Source organism: Protopterus annectens, chromosome 12.part0 (genome assembly GCF_019279795.1).
Source record: "Protopterus annectens isolate FY-2018-M chromosome 12.part0, PAN1.0, whole genome shotgun sequence".
Lineage (NCBI taxonomy): Eukaryota > Metazoa > Chordata > Ceratodontiformes > Protopteridae > Protopterus > Protopterus annectens.
In genome coordinates this window covers 223,970,731-223,998,230 of record NC_056746.1, presented here as the reverse complement: position 1 = coordinate 223,998,230, position 27,500 = coordinate 223,970,731, and the positions used below count along the sequence as shown (strand labels likewise).

The 27,500-nt window shown below is 39.7% G+C and overlaps 1 protein-coding gene across 9 annotated transcripts in view; it reads right to left on the bottom strand.

Moving 5' to 3' along the window:
* The window catches only part of LOC122816469 (myosin phosphatase Rho interacting protein), a 3,136,467-nt gene that overhangs the window by 199,001 nt on the left and 2,909,966 nt on the right, over positions 1-27,500 (bottom strand). For all 9 annotated transcript variants that reach the window (XM_044089284.1, XM_044089283.1, XM_044089288.1 and 6 more), the window contains one exon: positions 5,850-5,966. In XM_044089284.1, the coding sequence (XP_043945219.1) occupies positions 5,850-5,966 (117 nt within the window). The remainder of the gene's footprint in view (positions 1-5,849; positions 5,967-27,500) is intronic.

Here is a 27,500-nt window from a genome sequence, read left to right as displayed (position 1 = left end):
AAAAGTAGGTTAAACATTTCAATTACAGAGATGGAATTTTTCCCAGTAGTGGTTGCATTGGAAATATGGGGTGTGCAAATGAAAGATAAGTGGGTTGGCTTCGCTCGGACAACAATAGCATAGTACACATAGTCAATAATCAGCTGGGGAGGTAAGGGGGTGGTAGGCAGGATGATGAGATATTCTACTTTTAAGTGCTTAACATTAAATGTCACAGTGAAGGCACAACACATTCCAGGCATTGATAACTCATCAGCAGACTCCCTTTCTTGTTTGCAGTGGACCCAGTTCTGGTTGCTGGCTCCAAATGCGAAACCTTCTCCGGTTAGAGTGCCAGACCATTTATGGACTTTAAGGGCAGACGAGAATGGTGGCTAATGTGTACTGTCCTCAGTGGAAGGACAAGGGTAAGGTACAATAAATGCATACTGCAATTTTTGCAGACCAGCTTATCCAGAGGCTGGAAACAAGTATGGCCAATTCCACCTTACCAAATCAGAGCCTACATTTTGGTAATGAAAGAAAGAGGATGGATTTTTGGAAGGGCGAGAAGCACATTGTCAGCTTTGAATTGATTTCATCAGGCTTGGGGTTTGAAGGATTTAGCTAACACTTTTCAATTACGGTCAATGTTTAAGGGCTGGGGGAAACAAACACCCAAGAGATCTAATAAGAGGTCCAGCGGTGTTAAGTAAAACTATGGAGTGTGATTTCAAATGTTTGTTTTCCTTCTTACAAGGTAGCATTATTTAGGGCTGGCTTTTGTGGGACTTTTAGATAGCCTGAAATTATTCAGCTGAACAAGAAGAAAGATCAACGGACAGTTTTACCACTGGCACATGTACATTTGCTTGGGGAGGACACTTGGGTTTATGTGGCTAAATCCAAAACGGATCAAGAAGGCAAAGGTCAGTGGGTAAGAATGGTTACCCAAAGGGTTTAGAATGGGACTTGACTAAAGTGCTACTAGAGTACCACAACTATAGGGGTAGGTTAGATGGTCCATTCTTGTGTCATCAACAAGGTGAACCTTTGACACCCTATCAGATGAGTGCAGTTTTAAAGGAGGCAATCAAGATGAGTGGCCTAGACTCAGATAACTATAGATTACATTCCTTTTGAATAGGTGCAGCCTCATATGCACATGCAATGGGAGCTTCAGACCGACATTATGAGGATGGGCAGGTGGAAGTACAATGCTTATAAAGGCTATGTAAAGTATAAATGTCTAACTCTTGACTGTTGTATTTCAGCTCTCACATCTTTGGATCAGAAATGCATCTGGATAGTGGATTATTCATTCATTCGGAGACTCCATCGCTTTGTCCAGGGCAGGCGAGGCTTCTCCTTCCAAACAGGAAAACGAGCCTCTTGCAAAGCAGTTTGGTTTGAGGTTTCAGGAATGCGGTGGTACCATATTAGGGCAGTACTACAGCAAGCTGCAAGAAGCGATAAATCTCCTACTGCCATTTTATTGCACCTAGGGGGTAATCATATTTGTCAACATCCAATAAAAGATCTAACTGGTTTGATGGTACAAGAGGTATATTGCATGCATGAATGTTGGCCACAAGCTATTATCTGCTAGTAAAAAGTGGTACAGAGAAAGAAATGGAGGGGGGCTAGGTCCATTAAAGCTGTGGAGAGAATGAGAAGGAGAATTAATAATTCAATGGATAAGGTGTTAAGGGACATTAACGGGTTGTACATTCCTCACCCTGGCGTTCGGGTCTCGTGGCCAGACAGGTATGATAAGGATGGGCTTCATTTATCTGAAGAAGGTTTGGGGATTTTTTATAAGGAATTGCAAACTGGTTTAGCTTTGAAGGGCATTCACTTAGGATAGGTTGAGATATGCTGGCGGAAGGGAGGAATATTCCTCTCGTCTGTGGCGGAAGACAGGAAAGGTAAGGGAGGCCAAGGTAAGTGGGGGGGGGGGGTCACAGGACTCTTCAGCTGAACCTTCCACAGGCCAGACAGCCCCAAGGGATTGTTGCCAGGGGACTTACCAGCCCTACAATGGCTCCTTGGCAGATTGTAAGGCCCAGAGGAATTGTGATGAATTGTGAAATGAAAAAGCTGTTGTGATGTGGGTATGTTGAATCAGAAGGGTCGGATATCAACGTGCTGTCTGTTGTCCTGTAGGTTTACAGGAATGCTATGAAAGAAATAAAAATGGCCTCCCTGATATTCCTGCCTTGCGCACATCTCATAATAATTGGCTTCTATTTGAGAAAGGACATTGACAGTAAATGGCAATAAACACATGGCTGTGGCCATTTAATCCATCTGAGGTCTCTGTGTTTTTATTGAATATGCAACTTGTGGCAACCCTGACTTGTAAAGCATGCAACCTCGATACATTTATTGTCAACGGTGCCAGGGAATGATAATGTTCTGAGCTGGTTTTTGGATGTGGCTCAAAGGTTGATATGGATCATTAAATGAATTATGAACACTAGTTGATATGGATCATTAAATGAATTATGAACACTATGTTAAATGTTTTATGTAAAACAACATTTAAGAGATGGCATCAATGGCAAGGCAAGATATTGGTTCTCTAAACGTTATTAAAAGCAGATAGAGATGTACCAATCTCAGGCAAATGCATTACTTAATCTGCTAGAGCTCAAGCTCAAACAATGAACATTTTTGCTTTCACTAATCGTGGAAGAAAGGTGGGTATTGCCAAACAATGACATGGTCAACCACAGCAGTGCAGTAGGACTCAAACTGGCTGGAAGTGGACAGCCTTTACACTCATTCTGTGTTACTTTGTTTCCACTGCAAAAAAAAATAAAATTAAGAGGGTCATTGGTAAAAAAGAGAGTGCCCACAGTTCTATGCAAACAAATTAAAAGTGAAACAGAACAAAACGCAGAAGAGAGATAAAGTCAGGGATTCTGAAACATTAGAACAACATCAGATTTGCAATACGTTGAAACAAGTAAATTATATGAATGAGGGGGGCAATGTGTCCTTGGCACAACCACCACTGGAGAAGGTGACCCCCTACTTAGTCTCATTAAATTCCAGAGGAAAAGCAAAGAGGGTATTGCACTGTGCATTGCAGAGACAGATATAATAAGCTATGAAATACAATTATAATACTGAAAGGTAAAAGTGTGCAACAATGTTACCCCTGTGCCTTCCGAAGGAACAGATTCAGTACAGCATGAACTCTACTGAATGTTGGGAGATAAAGAATCTAGTTATATGATCCCCTTTATCTTGATAGCCCTCCTTGCCCTACTGTTCCTGAAGATGTCAGGCCGCTTGTGCAAGGAAGAATAGAGGGACTGCCACAGGAACATATTCTAACTAGCACAGAAGTTGCAGTGCTGGTTACAGGACAGTCATTAAAAGTGACTCCAGGGGAACTCAGTACAACACTAGCTGGACTTAATGCAGTATTTCTAGGCCAATCATCAGAGTAAAAGGTAAATATAAGGGGAGGTAAATAGTGTGGGAAGAAATAGCCAGGGAATTGTTATGGCTAGGCTTGTATAGGCCCTAGGGGCGATAGCCTAGTACCACCCTATGAACCTATCTAACATTCCAGACTACTGATGACTACAAGAATTTAGGTGTTCAATTTAGGACTGTTTTTTATGATGTTGGGTATCCTAAAATTGGAGAAATAATGACAACTGAATGGTTTTCCTGTTCAGCTGGTATATATTAATACAAAAGATGAAAAACGGTATATACTCTTTAAAGACTGTAGGGAAATCCTATTATGATGCAGAAAATATGCAGGAGTACTACTGGATAGCTGAAATCTGGGTATATGTTTTTGACTTCTGAATACCGAACAACGAGATGCGGTACACTTATTTGCAGACATACAGTTGGGAGTGTCAGTGTTTTATTTTCTTGACATGGTCATACAAACTTATTTTTAGTCTGGACTGCTTTCAGGACTCACAATTTAACTCCCTATTTTAAATGGAATAAAAAAGGAGGGATGAGAGGGAAAAAAGGATCGGATAATTTATTAAGAAGAAATCAGAATTTATCCTATCCTAAATGTGCACTTTATTCGTGTGGGATATTTGGATATTTATATTTTATTTGTGTTCCCTTGGTGGTACTGTCAGGATAAGGTTATTAAAAAGGGCCAAAATCACCATGTTTTAGAGGTAGTCGTTTATTAGATTTTTTTTTTTTTGTATTCTCCATATGTACGGAATGTATTCCCATAAATAATCTTTATACATCATTAACGTTGCATGATATCCCATACAAATGTAACCCTTTTAAGCTACAGATTTTATAAAGTCCTTGGCCATAGATGAATCAAAGAAAGTCCCTGGTAAGGGACTGAACTGGTCATATCTTACTGCGGGAAGTCTTGACTGTCCTTAAGCCAAGAGGCAAAAAAAAAGACAGTCTAGTACCTGATTCACTGTCCTCAGATGGACACATACTGGATTCTCTTACCTATCCCAATACCTGTATGAATACTTTCTGTTTTGGCTATAAGATGTTAATTCCTAGTTGCAGTCAGGGTACGGTATACTCACAACTCTAATGTGAACAAATCACAAAACTTCGACTCATCAAATGGTGAAGTGTACTTGTAGAAAATTTAAATCAATCAAATATTTTTATATGTTATCTAGTTTGGGTGATGTATAAAATGTATTTGTTTAAGTTAGAAACGAGAGTACTTTCATGTGTGACAATCAGTATGAAAGACAATAAAGGTGACGTTACTAAAATAATGCAAAGCACCTAGATGGGTAAACAATTAATTCCAAACTCCTCCTTCCAAAAAAGCATCCAAAAAATATTTCAACTGCAGCTCAACACAAATGAGTCTCTCATGACAATTCTGCATGGATGATACTGTCCTATTGGTAAAAAGGCAAGCGTACTAACTTGTACTCATGGAAACTGAACATCTCGCCAAACAATGCTTCTGAACCACAACAGACAAAATTACTTACTCATTTCTTCACTTGAAAGGATATCCAAAACTTACACTATGGGTATCCCCTCGAAGGTACAGCATGATTTAATCCAAACAGTTAAAAATAAGGAGTATATTAGAAGAAAAAATCCAGAGGGCCAAGATGTAGTCAGTCCTATATGCAATACATGACAAGGCAAAAAGTCTTTAACAGTCACTCAAGAGTCAGAGGAACAGTTCACAGACATTAAGGAAGAATTAGTTTTAAGGGATTCTGGTGACTGGGTACATGCAGCAGAAGTTGTCCAACTAAATTAACTCAATCAGAAATCTGATTTCAAACAGTTGCGTGTTGTGAAGAAGGTAGATAATTAGGATTTATGGCAGAACACTGCACTGGAAACATCAAAATGTACAACAAATCTGACAGGTCAAAAATTCATATAATCAATTTTAACAGAAACAGTGAAAAAAAAGTGTTTTTGCAGAGGGTCATGCTCTACCAAACTGTCCATATCAGCAAGTACATGAACTCTGAGATCACTCAACCTTAGGTGCAAGGAGAAACTTCATTACTTCTTGAGTTCCACAGTTTCACTGATTTCAATAGCAATGCTAAATATGGGAGCAAATAAAATAAAAAAAAAAAAAAACATTCATATTTCACCAGTGTGATCCTGCTTGCATACCCTATGTAATTTGCAGCCCAATTGGTCTGTGCAAACATACATTTTATTAACATTGATTAACTACAGAATTATAATTCACATACCTTTACAGAGGATGGTAAGTTTACTTTGGATAGCAGGATAATAAAACATTCTTATATGTCCTGTGGGCACAATATAATTTTTCTTGTGTGTGTAGAAGTGTATATGCATAGATGCACTACATCTACAAAAACTGATAAGGAAAGACACTGTCACTTTACCTCTAGCTCATAAGCACTTTTTCCTTGTACAAGAGATGATCCAGCACCTTCTCGTCCCTCTCCAGTGTGCAGTGTCCGGAACCGTGTAATTTCCGCAGCCAGGCGATTATTCAGTTCCTAGAAAGTAAAACACAATGTAAATGTTTTGTAATCCAATTTTTCACATACACTTTATCCAGCGGCCCCTATTGGCTTCAGGTCTCTAGTCCCAGTCCACCAATCTTAAAATATCACTCACTAAATGTAACCATTAAAGACTCCTATGGTATGACAGGAAAAGCAAACAGTATTCACAACTGAATGCAGTAGGGGGCTATCTAAATACTTACTCTTGTATAAGCCCATAGGAATTTCACAATACATCTTGTGTGTGTTAAATCTGTAAACTAATGCAATGTTGTCTTCAACTAGTATCAGCAAATGTGCTGACATATCCCACACCTTCAATTAACAAAAAAACAAGTCATGAACCAAGCGAATAGCTGCACCTTCTTTATTACACACTTCTTCTGGTACCTCAGCTAAAAAGCCTTCAAGGAATCCCACACCTTCCTCAGGACTGGACAGCTAACCATTTGTCAGTCAATCCTACCTATCTGACTGGTCCTGCATCTGTCCCAGGGCCCTCTTGTCAAACTGTGATCACGGAGGTCTCAGCAAAGCTGCTCCCATGTCAATGGAATGGTTTTATTTGTTTCTCTCTCTAATTCTGGACACTTAACTTTTAGTTTATTTTATTTTAAAGACAGTGATATGTGAATTCAACATATTTGCTTCCATGGTTATAAACATGCACAAAAATTTGAACAGCTCAGTCACTAATTCACTACCTACAAATATGTAGCTGTCAAGGGTCATACAAAACTGTTAATGAATGAGACAAACTGGATAACACAAGAGAGTGGTGTACAGTTCAAGCTTGCATCCATATATGTTTTACTGAAATGAACTGTGAATAGGGTTAGCACCTGTCCTTATTTCAAACAGTCCTAAGTTGGACAGTACCATCCTGTAGGGTAAAACATGAAAAATAGTAAACAATGTGCCATTTTAGTAGAAAAAATATTTAATAACTTTCCACAAAATACTGCCGAAGCTTTAACCTACACCTCAAAATATCTTTTTATTATGTGAACAAATATAAACACCTAAACCTCTAGAACAGTGAGTCTAAATTTTGGTGCTACAGTGAATATGAAGCCCATTGGCAAAGATGCAGAGTTATCTGTCCATGTTGCTTGAGACCTAGGTTCAGGAATGAATCTGTATCACAGGTAGGATAAAGCACCTGAATGCCTGCTTGACTATTATAGGGGTTACAGCATTAACAGCAGCCGCACGACTCTTGGTGGAGAGCAGGTACCTAACTATAAGCTTAGTTTTAAGAAAGAACATAAGACCATAATCAAGGTTGTCTGTAATAGCACATGGCTAGTGACTAGGATGCTATGTGCTGAAATGTATGACCAGTAGCCCAGAATGCTGTGTACAAAATTATGTGACCAATGCCTTGGATACTGTATGCAAAATTGTGTGACCAGTGCCTAGGATGTTGTCTGTAGAAGTGAAAATGACACCTCTTGTATGTAACTGTATACTGTTCCTCCCTAGTTGAAGAAATGTGGCTCATATTAAAAAAAAAAAAAAAATCAAGTTATCCATCCATTTAATTCTCCCACCAGTTACTGTAATTTGCGTGCTCTCTGGCCTTAACTGTATGGATTACTCTGTGACAAGTTGGGAGAGTCCCGCACTGCTGAAATCAAAGTAACAGTGGATCCATGACAGGCTAAGCTGGGAGTAAGGCGAAGCAAATCAAAAGTGAAAACAACCCCATTTCAGATCCCAGGAATTAGTACACCTCACTCTGAAAACTTGCTAAACAATCCATAAAAACCTTGAACACCACCAAAACACTCAAAACTAATAATCCACAAGGAAAGACAGCTCAGATCCACACCAAAATAACAGATTTAGCGCTTTTGTTTTTTAATAAAAAACTTCATCAGATTATTAGTCCATAAAAACCGTAAGACAACTTGCATACATCTAAACAATTCTCCTTATAATATTAACCTGGCCTTAACCCCTAGAATAGTCAAACAGACATCTTTCCACCTCCAACTTCCTAGATGAATTTAGAAACCTCCCTTCACTACCGTCTCTCCCTTCCTCTTCTGGCGCAGAATTTAGCAACCTCCCTTCACTCGCAACTCTCCCCTCCTTTTCTGACTCTCAATCTCCTTCCTTCCTTCTCTGCCACATTTTTACTTTAAATCGACCAAAGAAAAAGACCCTTAAAAACTGCTGGAACGAATCCCTCTAGAAACACCCACTGGAACAGATAATCTATGGCCCTGGTTCTGACACCACTGTAGAGAGTGTATACTTCACCCCCTTCTTCACATTTATAATTTCTGCTTCACCATGAATATAATACCTAGCATATGGAAAACAGCTACAACTTCAGCTAAACCTCTTCCAAAGTAATCTAAACATTCTAAGGCTTCTGAGGTCTGCTTCATTTCTATTTTACCTACCGTTGGTAAGATACTGGAAAAGAAAATACATGAGCAACTCTCTTCCTGCATGCATCAATACCACTACCTTTCTCTAAAGCAACATGGATTTTGGTAAAGTAGGAGCACTCAACATGTTTTTGGATCCTTACCAATGAAAATTTGCTTAACATGGACAAGGGTAACCTTACAGGATTGGTGACTTCAGTCTGGCATTTGGTCTTGTTCACCATTCCATCCTTTTTAGGCATATGATTTAACTTGATATTAGTCCCTAGACCTCAGGATGGTTCCATGACTTCTTTACTAAACATCCTGCAGGATAAAGATCTGGTCATTCTTATCTAACAAAGGCTCCCATTCTGAAAGTGCCCCAAGGGTCCATCTTCATTACTGAACTGTCAATCTACCCTACCCATATTCCTCTCATGTTGCATGATGGTGGCATTGTCATACTTATGTTCAGCCCATCCCATTCTGTGTTACAGAACAAACTCCAACACAACTTTCTCAGCCTTACCTCTTAGTTAAGTTCTAACAAAGTACTTCACAACTCTAATAAAACCACAACCATATTTTCTGAAACTCATCAAAAACTTTAAAAGAATTCAAAGCACCTTGGACATAAAATAACAAAATAAACAAACTTCAGTTTCCTTCAAACATCTGGGTATACGTCTGGACCAACCTTGAATTTTCAAATTCACATTGATAAGAAAAGAAAGAAAATCAAACGCCTATTACTCGGGGCCTATACGATCCTCCCACTTCCTTTGCCCTCTTGCAAGATGTCACAGGGAAAGCAATCCTCTATGCCCAGCTACAGTATGGCATTTTTTCAACTGCTGCAGCTTCAAACATTCACTCCTCCAGTCTACCTCCAAAAAAACAGGTCAAACTCCTCAAGGTATGAACACAGTGTCACACTCTCAGGAAAGCCAAATGTCTTCTCATTAAACAAAGCTGACTGCTCTGATCACTCTCTTCCAAACTTCTGCATATGGACTCCTCCACACTTCTTAATGCCAGATTTACCACTACCATACCCACTAACAACCTCAGTAGATGCTCAAGATTCGGATATATTGTACAAACCTCCAGGACAATGCTGCAACATAGTAACTACAGCTTATTTATTTCTTTTCGCACCTTTGGTATTACCCTCCTAACAACTTAAAAAGGCCTTACCAACTATCCTTGCTTCAGTACCCAATATAAATTATACCTAATCAAAGTCAAAGCAAATGCTCTATGTCAGGTTGTATCGTTTTGCCAACCCCAACAAATCATCCTGACTTCAAATAACTTACTAAGACTATGCTCACTGTTTTCTTGTGCTGTTTCTCTTTTGTTCTAAAATCTTGCATTTACTGTACATAACTTTTAAATGTACACTATCTGAGTTCTAATATACACAGCATATCTTCTTTGTATGACCACACTCAAAACAAACTTTGTCATTACTGTTGACTGTCTTGCTTGTTTACTGTTGCATCCAACTGGGGTGGACCTGAAAATGATCCTTTGCGATCAATGCTCTATCCTAGTCTTACATACATAATATACATATGTGGGTGTGTCTACACACACTTGTATGTAATTAAAGCAGTCTAACACCCACATAGTTTTTTTAAAAGAACATGGGCTACATTGTCTGGATGTTCAATGACAGTTACTGTTTCATCTGCACAGAACCAAAGATATGTGAATAAACAACATTTTTATTTTCTTTGCTCCATCTAGGCTGGTCAGAAGATATCTACATTATCTACATTAACTCTGTCCAAGGTGGCTCTCTACCTGCATTATATTTTGTTACTCTAAACACAACAAATCACTGTTATACAATAACAAAATAGTCCTTTAATTCTTCTCCATTTCTATAAATCAGTAGTGTGTCAATAACTGTAGCATAAGCAATGTCTATATTGTTTGAAAAGAGAACAGAAGACCAGTCATAGGCATTTCGTTCAGTAATGAGGGTCACAGTACTTGTGGGAGAGAAAGACATAAAGGACTGGACTACTATTACATTTCTTAGGACTCCCAATATACAAGATGACACTATTAAAACAGCTAGGGAGCTAGGAAGTATTAATAGACCCTTTTAGGCCCATCTGAAGCAACACTGTAAAGGAATACATTTTAGGTGATAATTCTAGAAGAATGACAAGCTAAGAAGCTCCTATAAGACTTATGGTCCTGTTCCATGGTTTCTGAAGTAAAACAACTCAGCTGAAATTTAAATAATACAGAAGGGTTAAGTGTTTCTGAAATGGCTGGTATGGTATACTGTAAAAAAGATTTTCATGTTGCTTGACCATTGGCGGGCTCCATAATCAGAAGTTCTAAGCCCCAGATGTCCCAGATTTGACTCGTTGCTCAGGAGTTGGGAGAAACCAGCTATAGAAGAATGGGATTGATCAGGTAACTCATGTTTGTCCATCCCTGGAGAACAGTGTTGACAGAATCCTGCCAAAGAAGCATCATCTGGAATTGTAGCTTCTGCACCAATGGCTCAGTAAGTGCAAGTCCATCAATCAATGCTCAGCACGCTAGCTGAGAATCATGGATGTGTGGAAACATGCACTCACACCAGGGTCGCACTGTGCATACTGGACATTGCACAGCACTTATCTGGCACAGAGAGGATGTCAGGAGTATTTAGAAAGTCTTCTAACCCCTGACAGATTATGTCCTCAACACCGAGCTGCTGTCACCCTCACCCAGTTCCCATAGATGTGGGGAGAAGGTAAGAATGGTTAGTTGTACATGGGACTGGGAATTTCATGGCTGTGCACTGTGGGGGCTAAAATCAATTACAATTAATTAAAAAATCCAAGTATTTGTTGCACACGGACAGACAATCTGTGTTAATAGCTAATTCAGTGAATGAACGTACAAAATAATGAAACATAAGGGGGGAGGTCTGGTCTTTATGGAAGAGGGTGATTATACAAGTAGGTTAGAGAGTATACTGGAGACGGACGCTTATGTAAAAGTCTCTTTAAACAAAATCAGTGGGGCTTATCGAAGGATTAGAGGCATCTTGAATGATTTATTCATTGAGGCTAGCATCGACATAGATACAACTATTTAGATATGGTAGCCCCCACTAACTGCAACCATATTCGTATCCCAAAATCCATAAAGACCTGGAAAATCCCCTTTTCATCCCGCTGTGGACGGTAGACAATCTATAACTTATGCTTGTGCCAAATTATTAGATTTAAAGTTAAAGGAATATTTGGGGAATGAGGCACAGATTTGTTGAGATTCGTGGAACTTTTTGGAGGCTCTTAATTCCCTGAAATTTGGAGAGACATACAACTTTTTGACCATTGATATTAAGGACCTCTATATGGTCATTCCACAACATTTGGGAATAAGTTGGGTCAGGGAAAACCTACACAGGAAGGGAGTAGATAAAGAAACATATTTGGTGGAATTCTTTCTAGACATAATTTTATCCAACAACTACATATTATTCAATGATGAATACTACCTACAAAGGATTGGAGTGGCTATGGGGTCACGTTGCGGAGGGAGGTTTGCAAACTGTGTCTTAGCCCACTGGGAGGTAGAATATCTATTCAAGGATGAAATGTTTTAAAGCAAGGTATACTGGTATACCCGTTACATTGACAACATCTTTTTAATTTTCAAAGGTGAACATAAGACAGCAGAGGAGTTTGTAAATCACATCTCCACCTTCACTACTTATTTGAAGTTCACCTTTAATTTCGACCTTGAATCTATTTACTTTTTGGATGTCTGAATTCTAAGGACAGGTCCAATGAGATGTATGTAGCTAAGATTTACAGAAAACCCACATATTCAAATGTTTTTTTTGCATTTTGACAGCTCCCATCCATTTCATCAGAAGACTACCATTAAAGGGCAACTTGTAAGGGCTGCCAGAATGTCCACTCTAGAGACTTTTCTAGAGGAATGTGATGTATTGAGGAATATGTTCCTGAAGAGGGCATACCCAGTCCATTTAGTAAATTAGGTGATAGCTGAGGTTATCATCAAGAGAGAAGGATGACTCTTTAAACCTATTTTAAACACAAGGGGACATAGGGAGTTGACATCACTGACTAATAATGACAGTAGTAATCCCACCGTAAGGCAGGGTCTAGCAATAATGATTTTACCACAAGTTTTATCACTTCCTTTTCCATGGATGGTCCAGCCCTACGTGATACTATTTTGAAAAACTGGGCTATGATTAATGAGGATTTTTCTACAAAGCTTAGACTAGGTGACCTCCCCAAAGTGGTCTTTAGGAGAGGCCGGACCTTGAAAATGGCCTTGGAAAGACCGAAAGAAGCTTATATTCCAAGTAATGCCATGTGTAGATGTGGGAGATGTTCTAGTTGCAAATTCATAGAAATTACAAACAAGTTTAGTATTAATAATATTAAACATACCATTCACGGAAAATACAACTGTGACACTGTTGGGGTTGTCTATTTAGCCAAGTGTCATTCATGTAGTGGGTTTTACATAGGAAAAACTGAGAGACATCTGCGACAGCGTATTTATGAAGATCAATACGATACAGGGAGATTAAACACTAATAACACATTGGCCAGACATACAATTGCAAATTCAGGGCATAATTTTTCCTTTTTAGTCACTGAACAAGTTAAGAAGGATGTTAGGGGTGGTCCTTGGTTATTGAAGTTTGAGGAAAGGGAGCTTTTATGGCTGTTAAAATTGAATGCCTCCGCCCACCCTGGATTGAGTGATTACAGCACTTTAAAATGTATTTTAAAATTAAAATCACTTGAAAGATGATTTTTACAATTGTGTTTTACTATATTATACATGTAATTTTTTGTTTTGTGTACATCTATAGGTTTAGTTTATGTGGACATTGATTTATACACATACAACAAAATCAGTTTTGGAAATGTGCTTTAAAATTTAATATGACTTAGGGGAAAGGATGTGATGTCATTTTATTGGTTTCATTTAAACACTGACGAAATGGTTGTAATTTGTCTGAGGAAGTTCATATATATATATATCGTGAACGAAAGCGCTAACGTTAATAAATTTTGTAAACACGTTCGGTCTTCTTTTATTTTTTTGCCATCTTGCTTGGATTTTATCAAAAATACTGAATTTACCAGGCTCCCAGAGATTGGGCTACATGGGTGAAGACTCTACAACCGGAGACCATGATTTCTGTACTGGTCCTTAAGTCTCCTACACCCCAAAACCCCAATGTCAATCCCCAAGACTGATAGTCAAGAGCAACACACAAGTTTTAGAATCATAGCTAAGTAGACATGCCACTTTAGCTTTGCAAGTGTTCAGTTATGCCATGTACATGGTACATCTTCAATGATACTTGGCCAATGAAATGCAAGAGATGCTAGACAGAATGCCAGAGGGGTAACTGAAACAGAAGTTACTGATCCAGGTGACAACTTCCTCAAACATTAGCTGTCTCTCAATTCACAGTATGTACAATGCATCAAAGGCAACTGCCAAAGCTGTGGGATGAAACAATGCAGTCCCCAAGGAAACTTGGGTGACCCTTCTGGACTCTACCCTCTCTGGCCCTTATTTATTTGGGAAAGATGTCCATGAGCACCTTGAGGAAATGGAAAAACACAGCAACAGCCTGACAGTAGTGGCTGTGAAATGTCATCCTTTACAGCACTTTTTTTTCACAAAATGCAGTGGAGCTAACATAGCATGTGATTTTGTATGGTATACCACAGAAATCTCAGCAAGAGGTCACGGAAGCAATTCAAACAACCAAGCCAATCTCCAATAAGGATGCAGCCCCAAAACAAATGGTCTTTAAAGCATATGGCCGAGAGCTGTGGTCCACACAGGGGTGGGCAACAGAAGTCTTGAGGCTTGGCTTACTATCCTGCTATATAGGCACAGTTGGGGGTCAAGTCCCTCGACACCTCTGCTCATGGAAACTTATCACCGAAGATAGGTGAGCCAGGGGCAATACTATGTAGAGGCTACACAGCCCCCTTCTGTTTCACCCAGACCACATCACATCAACATATAAGCAGCAAGGAAGAAAGTCTTAACTATCCTACAAAAAGAGGTATTTAGAAGGTTCAACCAGACCAGAGAAATTGAAGATATTAGTCCAGGGTCATTTTGGTGCCAAACAACCACAGGTCAGTAGTGGGTCTTGGAGGACTAAACTCATTCACTTCAAACAAATCTTTCATATAATCAATGTGCAACCTTCCATGCTTGTCAGTAGGACACTGGATGTGTACTTTGGACCTTCAAGTCACCCACTTCAACATACAAATCATCAAGGAGTCTTGGAGGTATATGAACTTCTATGTGGGAACCAGTCATGACCAGTTCTGGACTCTACTATGTGAGCTCACCTTCACTACCCTAAGGTGTTTGTCAAATGCATGTCCATGGTACTCTATTATATTTGCGGACCTGTGGAGTGAAGCCCTGACTTCACCCCAGATGTGGGTTTGATTAAGGGTTTGGGTACCAGGGGAGCCAAAAACAGGGGGAAAGTGAATGAAGAGGTAATACCTGCTCATCTGTTTCATGGAGGGTAGAGTATGGACATGCTGGTGGTATTCTGTGGCAAGCATTCTCATGGAGATACCAGGGTTGTGATGAGAGGCAATTGTAGCACAGAAAGGTGGACAAATAAAAAGAAGGAAATGGCATTAAGAGCAGGGATCACTTTCTTCATGGTACCACTGCATTCTCGCCTAATGATGTCCAAAGGGAGAAGTAAGGCTTAAATGAAAAAACTGTGGAAGCCACAGTATGACAGACTTCGACACAGCTCCATTCCACCTACTGAAGCATGACAGCTTTCAACTTTCAGAACTTTAGGGTCGCTCCTGGAAGGGAGACCTTTCTAACACAAATCACACCAGGGAGCCATCTCTAAATGTGGAGAACACCGGGGGGGGGGGGGTCATGTTTAGCAACAGCAGTAGAAAAATTACATATTCAAAACATCAGCTTACCAAAATTGCAGTGAGCTAAAATCTTCTCTTATTTAAACAATTGGTTCCTCAGTGTTCCATCCAAAGCAGCTCTGGTTTCTCACTGGAAGTCTCTGCTTAGATTATTCCATTACCTGGAGAAAGCTAAGAATCTTACAAGGGAGCTAGGTTTGACTGCAAAATACTAGTGATCAGCACTTATTGGTGCCGATCACTAGTGGGCAAATGCCAGGCTTTTCCCTAGAGGGTTGAAAAGCAAGTTTTCCAGGGATTTCTCCTTTCCTGTAATGGTGTAACCATGGATGCAGTGTTGTGGAGTATGCTATCCCTCCCCATCCATATCAGCGTGTAGAGAAATCATTCACTTTCAAAAACTGTGTGCATTGTTTAGGTTCAAATTTGATCACAAATTAGCAAAAGCTCCCAAATGTGGACGGCAACTGCGTGAGGTGATTATAAACAAGCCAGTAGCTTGTCAAGATGATGTATTGCAAACTCTATGATAAAGCCCTCTGAGAACTGGATTTTCACTGAATGATCATTAGACACCAGGCAACGCCAGGAGCTTCTGCCTCAGCACAGATTAATTGCGCTATACTAGAGTATTTAACTGTCTGCATTTTACTTAGTTTTTGTGGAATTCTTTCTTAAGCCCCTGGGTCTCCTAGCGGCAACCAGAGTACAGTGCTTACATTAGGCTTCACAGTCAGGTCTTATAAAGGACAGTTTAAGTTCAGCTGTCCCAGAGTCTAGATCTCATGTCCCAACACATCTAAACCACCAGGGCATGCAAGCTACATGCCCAGTAGTGTTTAAATACAGCACAGTTAACTACAAGAAACCCATCCACCTGCAGACTTTGCCAGGCTTCAGTTACACTGGATGCAAATGCTGCAGTGCACTAGAATGGAGAGAAACTTTAGGTTGTCTGGTTGCCGCAGTAATTTCACCCTCACATTGACATAGGGAAGATACAAACTGTTCTGCGTACAGTCTCAGCTTTTCAAGATTCCCTCTACAGGGACTATGTAATATAATACAGACGTGGTACAGTAAATCAACAAGAGAGGAGGAAACATCATCTTACTTGCTGTGTCAGAAATCCATAATAGTCCAGGAAGAATGTATACAGTCCAACTATTACCTCATCTCCAACCATTTATCAGTGAAGGTCAACCATTCTGCAGACAGACTCTTGTCACATTCACCTAATACCCCATGGATGTTGTATCTGCCTGTCTCTTTCTCTCTCAGCTGCATAAAGGCTATTCCATCTGTGAGGCAAACTGAGCCATTTCATGGTGGAAACCTTCTCAACCAACTACAAAAATTTATTTTCACTGATTCTCGCTCATTGGGTGAGGTCAACCCAATGACGCCCTTGTTCACAAGCGGACTTTAGCCTTCTCTATGTTCCTTTCTCATTTCTGCTAGGAATGACATAAAAAACACAGACTTCTCAGGGCCAAAGTCAACTTCATAAACCCTCTTTTTTGGCCCTAACAGCTGTGGTTCCTCCTACTGTACCTCTGCAGAAGGTATCTTATTTATGCCTCAGCAAGAAACTTCTGTACTACCAATCTAACCATCTCACAAACTTCACATAGTCATTCACTCACTCAGACTAACAGCTTGGCTTTGCCAGTTCTACTAACAGGCAGCAATACAGTGTTTGCTATCAGGATAGTAGAGGTTATTTCCAGTGGCGGCTGGTGACTTCAAATCAAAGGGGGGGCTGCAGGAGACAGCTGAATGGGTGGGGTCAATTGGAATGGGTGTGGCCAACTAGAAAGGGGAGGAGCTATGCTCAAAACCACAAAAACTGTAACTTTAATTAAATACTCTGCCCTGGGTGCCAAACCATCATTATGAGAGTCCAATCAAGACAAAATGAAGTGCAAAAGAAAAAACATATTTCAATCCATTGACTGCATGACAGCTTACTTAATATCTAGATGGAAACAAAAAGGTTGTAAGGCATGAAAAAATAAATTACTTTTTAAATACATTACTGGAATGCTAGTCAAAATCAAGTATAAGAAAAACAAGCAGCACTCAACTCAAACCACTTCTCCTTGTACTCCAGTTCTAATTTTAATTTATATTCAGCTTTATTAAAGTACCAAATAACATGCTGAAAGTAGCAATCTCTGTGATACCCCCACTTGTAAAAATGTTTCTTATCCAAAAAAGACCTGCTGCCTGACAACTATCTACTTGTTTCATGGGGAAAACATGATCAAAGTAAAAAATTAAAAGCAAACAGGAAACAAGCTCAACATACATTGCTTAAAGGATTACTGCACAGGATATGGACCACACATGATAGATTGGCATTCTGTTTAGTTTGCAGGTAAAGCCTGTAATGAGATCTTAAAATAATGTAATCTTGTCCTTTATTACAAATACTGTCATATGCATTTCAATACCCAAGGCTTATATGTTATCTGGTTATGTAAGTATTCTCTGCATGGCAACAACAGAAAGGCTTTCAATGTTGGCAATTCTTTAACAGTATGCTTATTAAAACTTACTTGCATCTTACAATCTCAGACAAGCTTACCAGATGGTCATTAAAGCACTGCTACTTAAACACAGAGCAACAGGCACTTTCTGAATACTAATAAGCATAAATCAACAGTATAAAAATATGAAAGAAACCAGAACATTCTGCAAAATCAAGGACAGATGAAAAGCCATTGTAGTACTTGTGTCTACCTTGAATGGGGGGATACTCTGCACATTTACACTGCATAACTGCTCCTTGCCTTGCTTGAACACATCCAGAGTCACTACATGGGGGAGTGGGGTGCAACAAGTATGTCACAATTTGAAATGTCTCTGGCTGACTGCGATGGCCCTGACACGTTTGTCATACCTCTCAACCTCAGATCAAGAAATCTGGACAAAGCCATATATAGAAGTAGAACAAAGGCCCAAAAATAAGGACAATTTTTAAATATTGCTCTTACAAACTTAGAAAGATAACAGAATAGTAGGTATTGCATTAGTATGAATTTTCTGAAGGGTATGGAATCTGAAATTGAAATGTCTGTCATTATTTTCTAACTTCGGCCTTTAATGATTTGCCACTAATTTGCCAAAAAAAAAAACAATTTTATGAAAAATGGACCAAAAATGTGATTCAAAAATATAAAATAGCCACACCTGTCAAAGAAGGGACACTTTTTAATATTAGTACTGCTAACTTGAGCAGCTGACAAAATAAAAGAATCTACATGCATTTCTGAAATAAAAGTAATCTATAACTGATTATTACAGTTATTTATTAATTGTAAACCATCCATGTTTTCTTCCAAAATTGCAATTTTGCGGAGGGATTATTAGGGGAAGAGCAACATTTTGAGCCAAAACTGGGGGCAGTTGAGAGGTTTGGATATGCCTAATTCTATAAAGCAATTTATTTGCATGTACCGCTCAACCTGTTAATGCAGGAAATCTGGACAAGGCCAAATATATGGGGGGGAACATATAAACAGTACTAAAAATTGCTCTTGTATAAACTGAGACAGTTGATCGAATAAACAGGTCTTGCTTTAGCATGCATTTTTCTGAAGGTTATGAAGTCTGAAACTCAGTGTCTGTCATTATTTAGTGACTTCATTCCTAAATGATTTGACAGAAAACCACAAATTTTATGAAGAACAAACGAAGAATAAGAAGCAAAAATCTATTCATTCTGCAAAAATCTGGACAGTTGAGAGGTATAGTTCAACCGGAGCTGTCTTTGAGTTTGCTGCCCTTCCCCCCTCACAAAGTCATGGTCGAATGGAGCCCCCCCCCCCCTACAGCCATTCCAATGAACCATTACTTGGCTATTTCACTCCATTTACCATAAACACTAATGTGCATACTGCTTTACTTCTGCGATGATTTGGACTTCATTTAAAAGTTTTATTTTGCATTTTACAGCGCAAACACTAATAGACATCATATCACAATGAGAACTGACTTAGCATTAAAACTTCTCTGCCCTTGAAAACTCACAATCACTGAAACAGCATTGAAACCCACATTCAAAGAAAATACATTTTGCCAGTGGTAGATTAACTTTAGGTTTGGGCTGTTTTCAAATCACAGGCCCCTTGCACACGAAACATACACACACACTTTCATACACCTTCCTGATTGTATTAAATTATATTCCTTGAACAATACAGTACAATTTTAGAGGGGGTTTTAAATTTATTGTTTTGAAATTTTTCCAGTAAACAATGAAACAAAATGCATGCACCAGTAATGACAAAACTGCCCAAGTCAGAACATTTCCATCATAAAAGTCTACTCAGACTTCTACAGTCCACCAGTATCAGTACATATACACAATCTCTGAAAAAGTAAGTCATCTAAATAATTCCACATTAAAGAGATCTGTAACGAATGAAGAGGTTGCTGCTAGCAAACAACTTTGTATTTCATTATTTCATCTACAAATAAAGTGCCTGTTACCCTTGAGGAATAAATTGCCTATCTTACACGAAAAAAATGATAAGCTAGCAATATTGCAATAGGGAATGGATGGCAAAATGATAACAGGTTCATAGTTACTAGGTATCTTTGCCAAAAAGGAGTGCAGCATCCACCCCTTTTGCAACACAGTACAGCATCAGCAATGCATCTATCTACTGTGGGAGTAGAACCCACAGCCTTCTGCATCAAAAGCAAGTATACTACCTGTTGTGCTATTAACAATGCAAGCAGACTCAGCATAAGCAGCACTAAACTTTTGCTCCCCTGCAGCTCTCAGCTCCTTGTAAAATCTACTTACTCAGTTGTATCTCTGAACTATGCAGCACAAAGAAATCTGGAAAAAGCCAAAGTTTATTGTGGGGGGGACAAAAGCCCAAAACCAAGGGACACATTTTAAACATTGCTTGTATAATGTTGGAAAGTTGCTAGAATAAAATGGTGTGTTATCACCATACATTTCACTGCCAAGCCTTAAACCCAGGACCCTATGCAAAACAGTCAGAGCAACATACCACTATGCCAAATCAGTTGTTTTGTAAAAGAGGAAGACAGAAACTTAAATGGCTACTTAGTGAATTCAGTTCTCACCATAGCACAGCTGTCAACCTCTTAGCACAAAACACCTGAACAAAGCCAATAATGGGTGAATACAGCCCCCAAACATTCAGTGAATTCAGCTCTCACCAAAGCTCTCAACTTCTTAGCAAAAAACACCCGGACAAAGCCAGTAATGGGGGAATATAGCCCCCAAACATATTCAGTGAATTCAGTTCTTACCATAGCTGTCAACCTTAGCACAAAACCTGGATGAAATCAATAATGGGGGAATGCAAATTTCAAATATCCATCTTATACACTTAGAAAATTGCTAGAATAAAAGCTTTTGTGTTACCATGCACTTTCTGAAGAATATGAAGTCTGATATTCAAATGCGTGTCATTTTTAACATTTGTTAACCAGAAAAGTCTGACTTGGAACAAAAGCTAATTTTTAGCAGAGGCCCAGGGAGAAACACTCCAGACAGACACATGTCTTTGTAAGATGGGAGGACACTAGAGGAAACAAAAACAGGGAGGTCATACAGACTTCCACACAGAAGGTAAGGCACCCCAGCCAAGAATCAAACCAGAGAACATGAAAGCCTTAGATTAACATACACTTTGATGGCAGTAAATCTTTAAAGTGCTTGAAATCCAAACTTGTCTTTAGTCAACTCAGTTCAAGTTGCTAAACTGTATGGGAATGTGAAAGGTGCCCTGAAGCTTTGTAAACAGGCCATCCTGTCATATCCTTGACAGGATATAACATATATAGTTAAGAATACTGAAGCAGTGATCAAAATGTTGAACATCTACTGATGAAGTCCTTGTACAGTTACAGACTTCAGCCTTAGAGCTGTTCTCACTGTATTGAACTGTCTTCTATATTTACATTTTATTTTCCCTGTTTAGGTTTTCGGAGTTTATGAGAGTCATCTATTTGTAAGTTTGAGGCTCTTGGTAAGATACTCTGCTGATCAAAGTACTATGCTTCGATCAAAAGTTAGGAGGTTGCAAGGTTTCTGTGTGCATATATTGTTTTTATACAGAATTTGCTCAGTGTAATATTACCAGTATATTTGGTCTGCCAGCAATGGGGAATATGATGACAGTAAGTTAGGGCTGAAAGGAAAAATAAATGATAAAGCAAAAAACAGAGCACAGATGTTTTTGAGCTATCAAACCGCAGGGACTTGATATGTCACTAACCTAAATAATTAATTCATGGAAGACAACAGGACACAAACAGGAAGAACACACACACACACACACACACACACACACACACACACACACACACACACACACACACACACACACACACACACACTCACTCTTTGGGTGGTTCAAACAGGATATGTCCACTAAGATTACATCAGATGTGATATTTCCACTAACTGCTGATAAACACACACCCTATCTGTAAATGGGGAGCTGCCTTGCCAATTAACACACACACCTTACCTGTAAATGGGTCCGGACAGCAAACCATGTCCAACTCCATTGTCTAGAAGCAGCAAAACCCACGCTTGATGTAACGCTTCCCTGCAGAGCTCCTGAACTCAACTTACCTCACTCCTGATTGGTCCTGCCCTCAAATCCCTGCTCACCTCCTCTCCTGATTGGTCCTGTCTGCGGCTCAAGTAGTCCGGAGCTACTCTCTTCTGTGCGGTCGTCTACCGCATGGCATCTTGGGCATCTGCGGGGCAAAAAATACCTTCTCTGCATCTGGACTGCTAACCGAGGCAGCCAGAGTTCGCAGAGATTCCTGGACATCTGCAGGGCAGTCCGCGCATGCGCGGTAGTTCCGGTAATCGGTAAAAAAAGAAAAAATATATTTTTTAAAGTTTATGGTTCATGTTCAGTATTTCTTTTATTTCTAGGTGGGAGGGCTGCAGTCCTGCAGACCGACAGCACGAGCCGCCCCTGGTTATTTCCTCCCACCAAAAACATTCAGCTCAAATCAGTTACAGGGACAAATGGACCTAGTTTTCAATTTGAAATTTCATCAAAGAATTACACTCATTTTAGTACCTCCTAATCTACACTTCCGTTTTGAGAATTTTGATTCTGTTCTTCTACTCTTCTTTCAAAGTTCAGCTGGTTGCTATCACCAATCTTCATTTTGGACTAGATTCTTTCACTCTTCTTTCCTTAAAGATATGCAAAGCCTTCTTACTAGAAAATTTAGCCCCACGGAGAGAGTACAGTGATAGAAAACAAACCAACTTCTGGTACTGCACAGCTACCCATCCTCCACTGTAGAGCAGCCCTCTCCCTCTCAACAGCTCTTGCAAGCTCTGCCACTGCTGACTCGCCACATGGCGTGTGCCTCCACACACACTCAGCTATACATGAATGCACACTGGCATCACGTGCTTAGAGGCTCATGCTCTACTGGTGTGACACCTAGTACTTTCTCTAGGTGTCACACAAATAGCAAGTTTGAGCTGCCTCCCTCCCATCAGGACAGGTGAGCCTGCAGCAGCTGCTTATTCCCATCCTCACTCGTCAGCTCCATCAGACATCCAAGCTGCTAATCAAACTCTAGTCACCTGAGCCTTTGTTAGGGCTTTAGCCCTCCTTGCCCTCAGAATTGACTCTGCCAGTAGAATTTCTAAGCTACAGGCTCCTTTGATGAAAGCACTATATTTACTCTTTCACAGAGACAGGGTTGTACTTAGAAGTAACTTTTCATTTTTGCCTAAAGTGGCCACAGAAACAAACCTAAACTAAGTTATCAACCTATATGTTTTCTTCTATTCCATAAAGCCTCCTTGGATGATACCTGTGCAGCAGCAATTTGGTCATATCTTAACACATTTGCAAGATGCCATATACTGGATGTAACCCCCAGGACAAAGTTTTAGTCAGGCTATTATTATTATTTATGGTGTGTTCGCATGACAACTAGCTAGGGACAATGTCCTGCTGGCTATCGAGCAAGGGCCTGTTCTTATCAGATATGAAAGCTATGTACTTAACACAATGATAAAGCTATAAGAAGTTGATCTATCTTCCATCCTCTCCCTCCATCCTCCACCTTTGGTGCATCTAGTCTGAATTACTCTCATTTTGTTTCTCTTTCTTCTTTGATACTGTTAAAAGCACTCCAAAAGAAGATCTAGGCAGATAATCTTCCTTTTTGCATGATGAGAAACGTAAGGGTTCCAAGAAAGGAGTAAAGTTTTACCTGTAAAGCTATCTTAATATATGTGACATCAGTCCTGCTGGCTAGGGAGAACAAGCCTGCTTCTTACAGATCTATTATTGTTAGGATAGCCCATAACTTTTATATCTGTACCAAGTTAACAGGTGAAAATGTACCCATAATACCAGTCCACATTCATATAAATACAAAAAAGACTGGGATTAGCAGCAAGGGAAGTAGGATCCAGAAAACATCAAAAATTATTCATGGGCTGACAGAGAGAAACTGCCGAATAGCAATGGTCAGTAACCAATGAAAAACTGCAAAAATAAAAAGCACTAAGTGTGTAAGCAAGCCTTAGGTTAAGGATGAGTTCACTTTAAATCTCGTCAATAAATCAAACAAAAATGATTTCCCATTACTAGATATATGGTTGAGGTAAGATTCAGTATTTGGCTTTTTTTCCCCTACACAGTAACTGACCATCAAGCCACCTCAGTAAATCCAATTATCTGTGCCAAAACTACCATCCTTCACTGGGTGGATCTTCCTGCTGCAAAAGGTCCTGCATTGAGATGGCTTCTACATCTCAAACAGAGTTAATAAGAGTGGGGGATATGCCGTAAGTGGTAAGATGGGACTGATGGAGAGGCAGTCATCAGACTATGTTGGGACTTTTCCCTAGCCTAATCTTCCTGCCTGTAAGTGTTGACATCTTACTATAGGATATGTATGCAATGGAAGGACCAGTCCAGAGTGTGAGTCATCCTTCCTCATAAGCCAGCAATGACTACGCTCTTCTTCTGCTCCTCCAACTCATCCCAGCATCTATCTGCATGAGTCACGGTCTCTGCCCAACTCACTGGACAACGTCCAGCACATCCCTCATCTCCAAGATAGGAATGTCTATCTCCCTTGTCACTCCATCAGTGATCTGAGCATCTAATCAAACTTGGTCGTCTGGGCTGTAGTTGGGGCTTTATTCCTCTATACCACCAGAGCAACTAAAACTCAGTGTTAGACATTTTTACATAAAGAAATGAGAATAGAGCCTATGTGAAACCCAGAATAAGCAAGCAAAGCACTCTGATCAAAAATAAATAACGTTAGACAAAAAAGACTATTACTGTAACCTGCAACATAAACATCAAAATCGAACACAAAAATTTTGGTCCAGCTTAAACAATCTTCTCCATCCAGGTAATACTACTACCCCTGCATCTATCCTCCAAAAACCTCCAGAAAATATTGCCAACTCCTTTTTTACGGAAACCATACAATCCCTTGCCAACCAACTAGGCCCCAACAACCTAGACCCTATTAACCCCATATCCAATACCCACCCATCCTTTAACTTTCAACCTGTACCAACAGCATTTATCCGATCCTTAATCAAGAAACGGAAACCCACCACCCTTTCAGCAGACCTAGTCCCGGCTGAATATCTTCAAAAGGCTGCAAATGCAATAGCGTATCCCATCTCAATATTAATTAACAGAACCATCGCTGAAGCATATATCCCCTCCATCTGGAAAATTCCCTGTGTAATTCCTCTCCATAAAGGGGGTAACTCCACTGATCTATCAAATTACCGGCCCATCGCCACTTTGTCTCCCCTGACTAAAATTATGGAAAAATGTATCCAACAAGCAACTCCTTCATTACCTCAATTTGCACAGTCTCCTAGCTCCCTCCCAACATGGATTTAGACCCCAACACAGTACCACCACAGCCCTTCTATTCTTCTCTCAGACAATAAATCAAATCCGTAATAATAATACGCCCTCCTCTGCTGTCTTTCTTGACCTATCTAAGGCATTTGATATGGTAAACCACCAGCTACTCATTCAAACACTAAAACCTCTTGCCATAGACAGCCTAGCAATACGCTGGTTTCAGTCCTACCTAAGTGGCAGACAACAAGCTGTACTATGGAAGGATAGCCTTTCTTCCCTACTGCCGGCCACCCTTAGAGTTCCTCAAGGGTCTATACTAGGACCTCTCCTATTTTCCATCTTCATTAATGATCTTCTTACAGTTATCCCCAAAGTAACCTGCATTCAGTATGCAGATGACTCTACCCTAATCTGTTCTGCCACCTCCCCATAAGACCTTAACCAAAAATACTTTCAATGTAGTAGAAAACTGGCTCACTGACGGACGTATTCTATTGAATCCAAATAAAACAAAACTGCTATTCTTCACCCTAACCTGGAAAGCTACACTCCCATCATTTACCATAACATCTAATAATGGCACAATACTTTCCCCAGAAAGTAATACAAAACTATTAGGTGTAATTGCTGACAATAACCTTAAGTTTGACGCTCACATCCTCAAAACCATTAAAACAGTCAACAAAAAGCTAGGATCCCTATACAGAATTAAGGCATTTCTATCCCCAACTGCTAGGACAGTTATTGCCCAAACACATTTGCTTTCAACCCTTCTTTATGCCTCCCCAATCTATACAAACCTGAGTAAATCTGACCTCAATAAACTCAATAGCTGCTACAACACCATAGCCAGATTTGCCACAGGCTCAGCATATATAACCCACCACTGTATTAACCTACAATCTCTAGGCTGGCTAGAGTTTTCCTCTCAAATCCAGTATAATCAATTAATAATAGCCCGCAAAGTCCTCCATCAGCCCGAAAGCACACCTATACTGAAAAATATAATTACCCCTTACAGTAACCTAAAAACTCTCCGGTCTTCTGACAAAATACTGGCACAAACTATTAAATCTAAAAACTCAGCAGGTGACTCATTGTTTTGCAACTCTGTTGGAACAATCTGGAATCGGCTCCCTGCCGAACTTACAGCAAACCAGACTATTAACCAATTTAAAACATCTCTCAAAAAAATTCCTAAAAAGTCACTGGCTGCGCCCCTGTACCAAACCTGACTAACCAGCTTACCACTCTCTTCACTACCTGGCTATCTGTAAAATAATCAATGTTTCAGACTTAGTCTCATTCTCATATGTATTGTACTACTGAATGACATGCTACCTTTTTCAGCCTTGTACCACTAAAAATGTCTAAGTTCGAACAAGAAAACTACAATGTAAAGACCATCAGGTCAGTAGCCTAGTAACATCCTATGAACCTATGTTAAGTTTAAGTCTGACGTACAAGGCCATGTCCAACCAGGATCTGATGGACATGCTCCACCTCAAAAAATCCAAATCCATCAGGACCACGAGAGCTAAAGACTTAAACCAAGGCACAAGTATGAATAGGACATGCTGGAGGGATAGATTCATAACCCAAAGGCTTCCCATGCTTTGGAACAGGATCCCAGTTCATATTAGGCAGAGCCCCTCACTGACTCTCTTCAAGAAAAATCTTGATGAGTGGATGGGAGATTGTAAGTTTACCCCAGAGGTCACATCTGTGTCACTGCTTGACAGGGGCACAGTAAACTAATTCTATTATATAGGGGACCTTCACTGTGTCACTACTAGACAGAGGCACAGTATTCTTGATTTATTCTGTACATTTTTGTACCATTTCATGGGGTGGCAAAAGCCACATCACTATGGCTAGGCTTACAAATGCCCCAGGGCAGATAGCCTAGTACTATACTATGAAACTATGAAACTAAGTATGTATGTATTCCAAGTATGCATATAATCCTATAATTCTGTACTCGTATCTATATGTGAATGTATAAAACTGCTACTGTTTAACTCTTATGTAACTATCTACATGTGGAGCTTTCCTCCCTGAGCCTCCGCTGAAAATGGACCTGTGTCCAGTCGGACTATCCCGGTTAACAAATGTAAAATAAAATAAATAAAATAAATGAACTCCCTGTATACAGAGCCACAATGTACTTACAGGTTCATAGGCTAGTACTATGCTAACTAACACTGCAGGCCATTTTAAGCCAAGCCAAAGTCCCTTTTGGTGCTTGAATTAACCTATCCCATTCGGTGTTAGATACATTACCCCTAGAATAACTGGGATCAT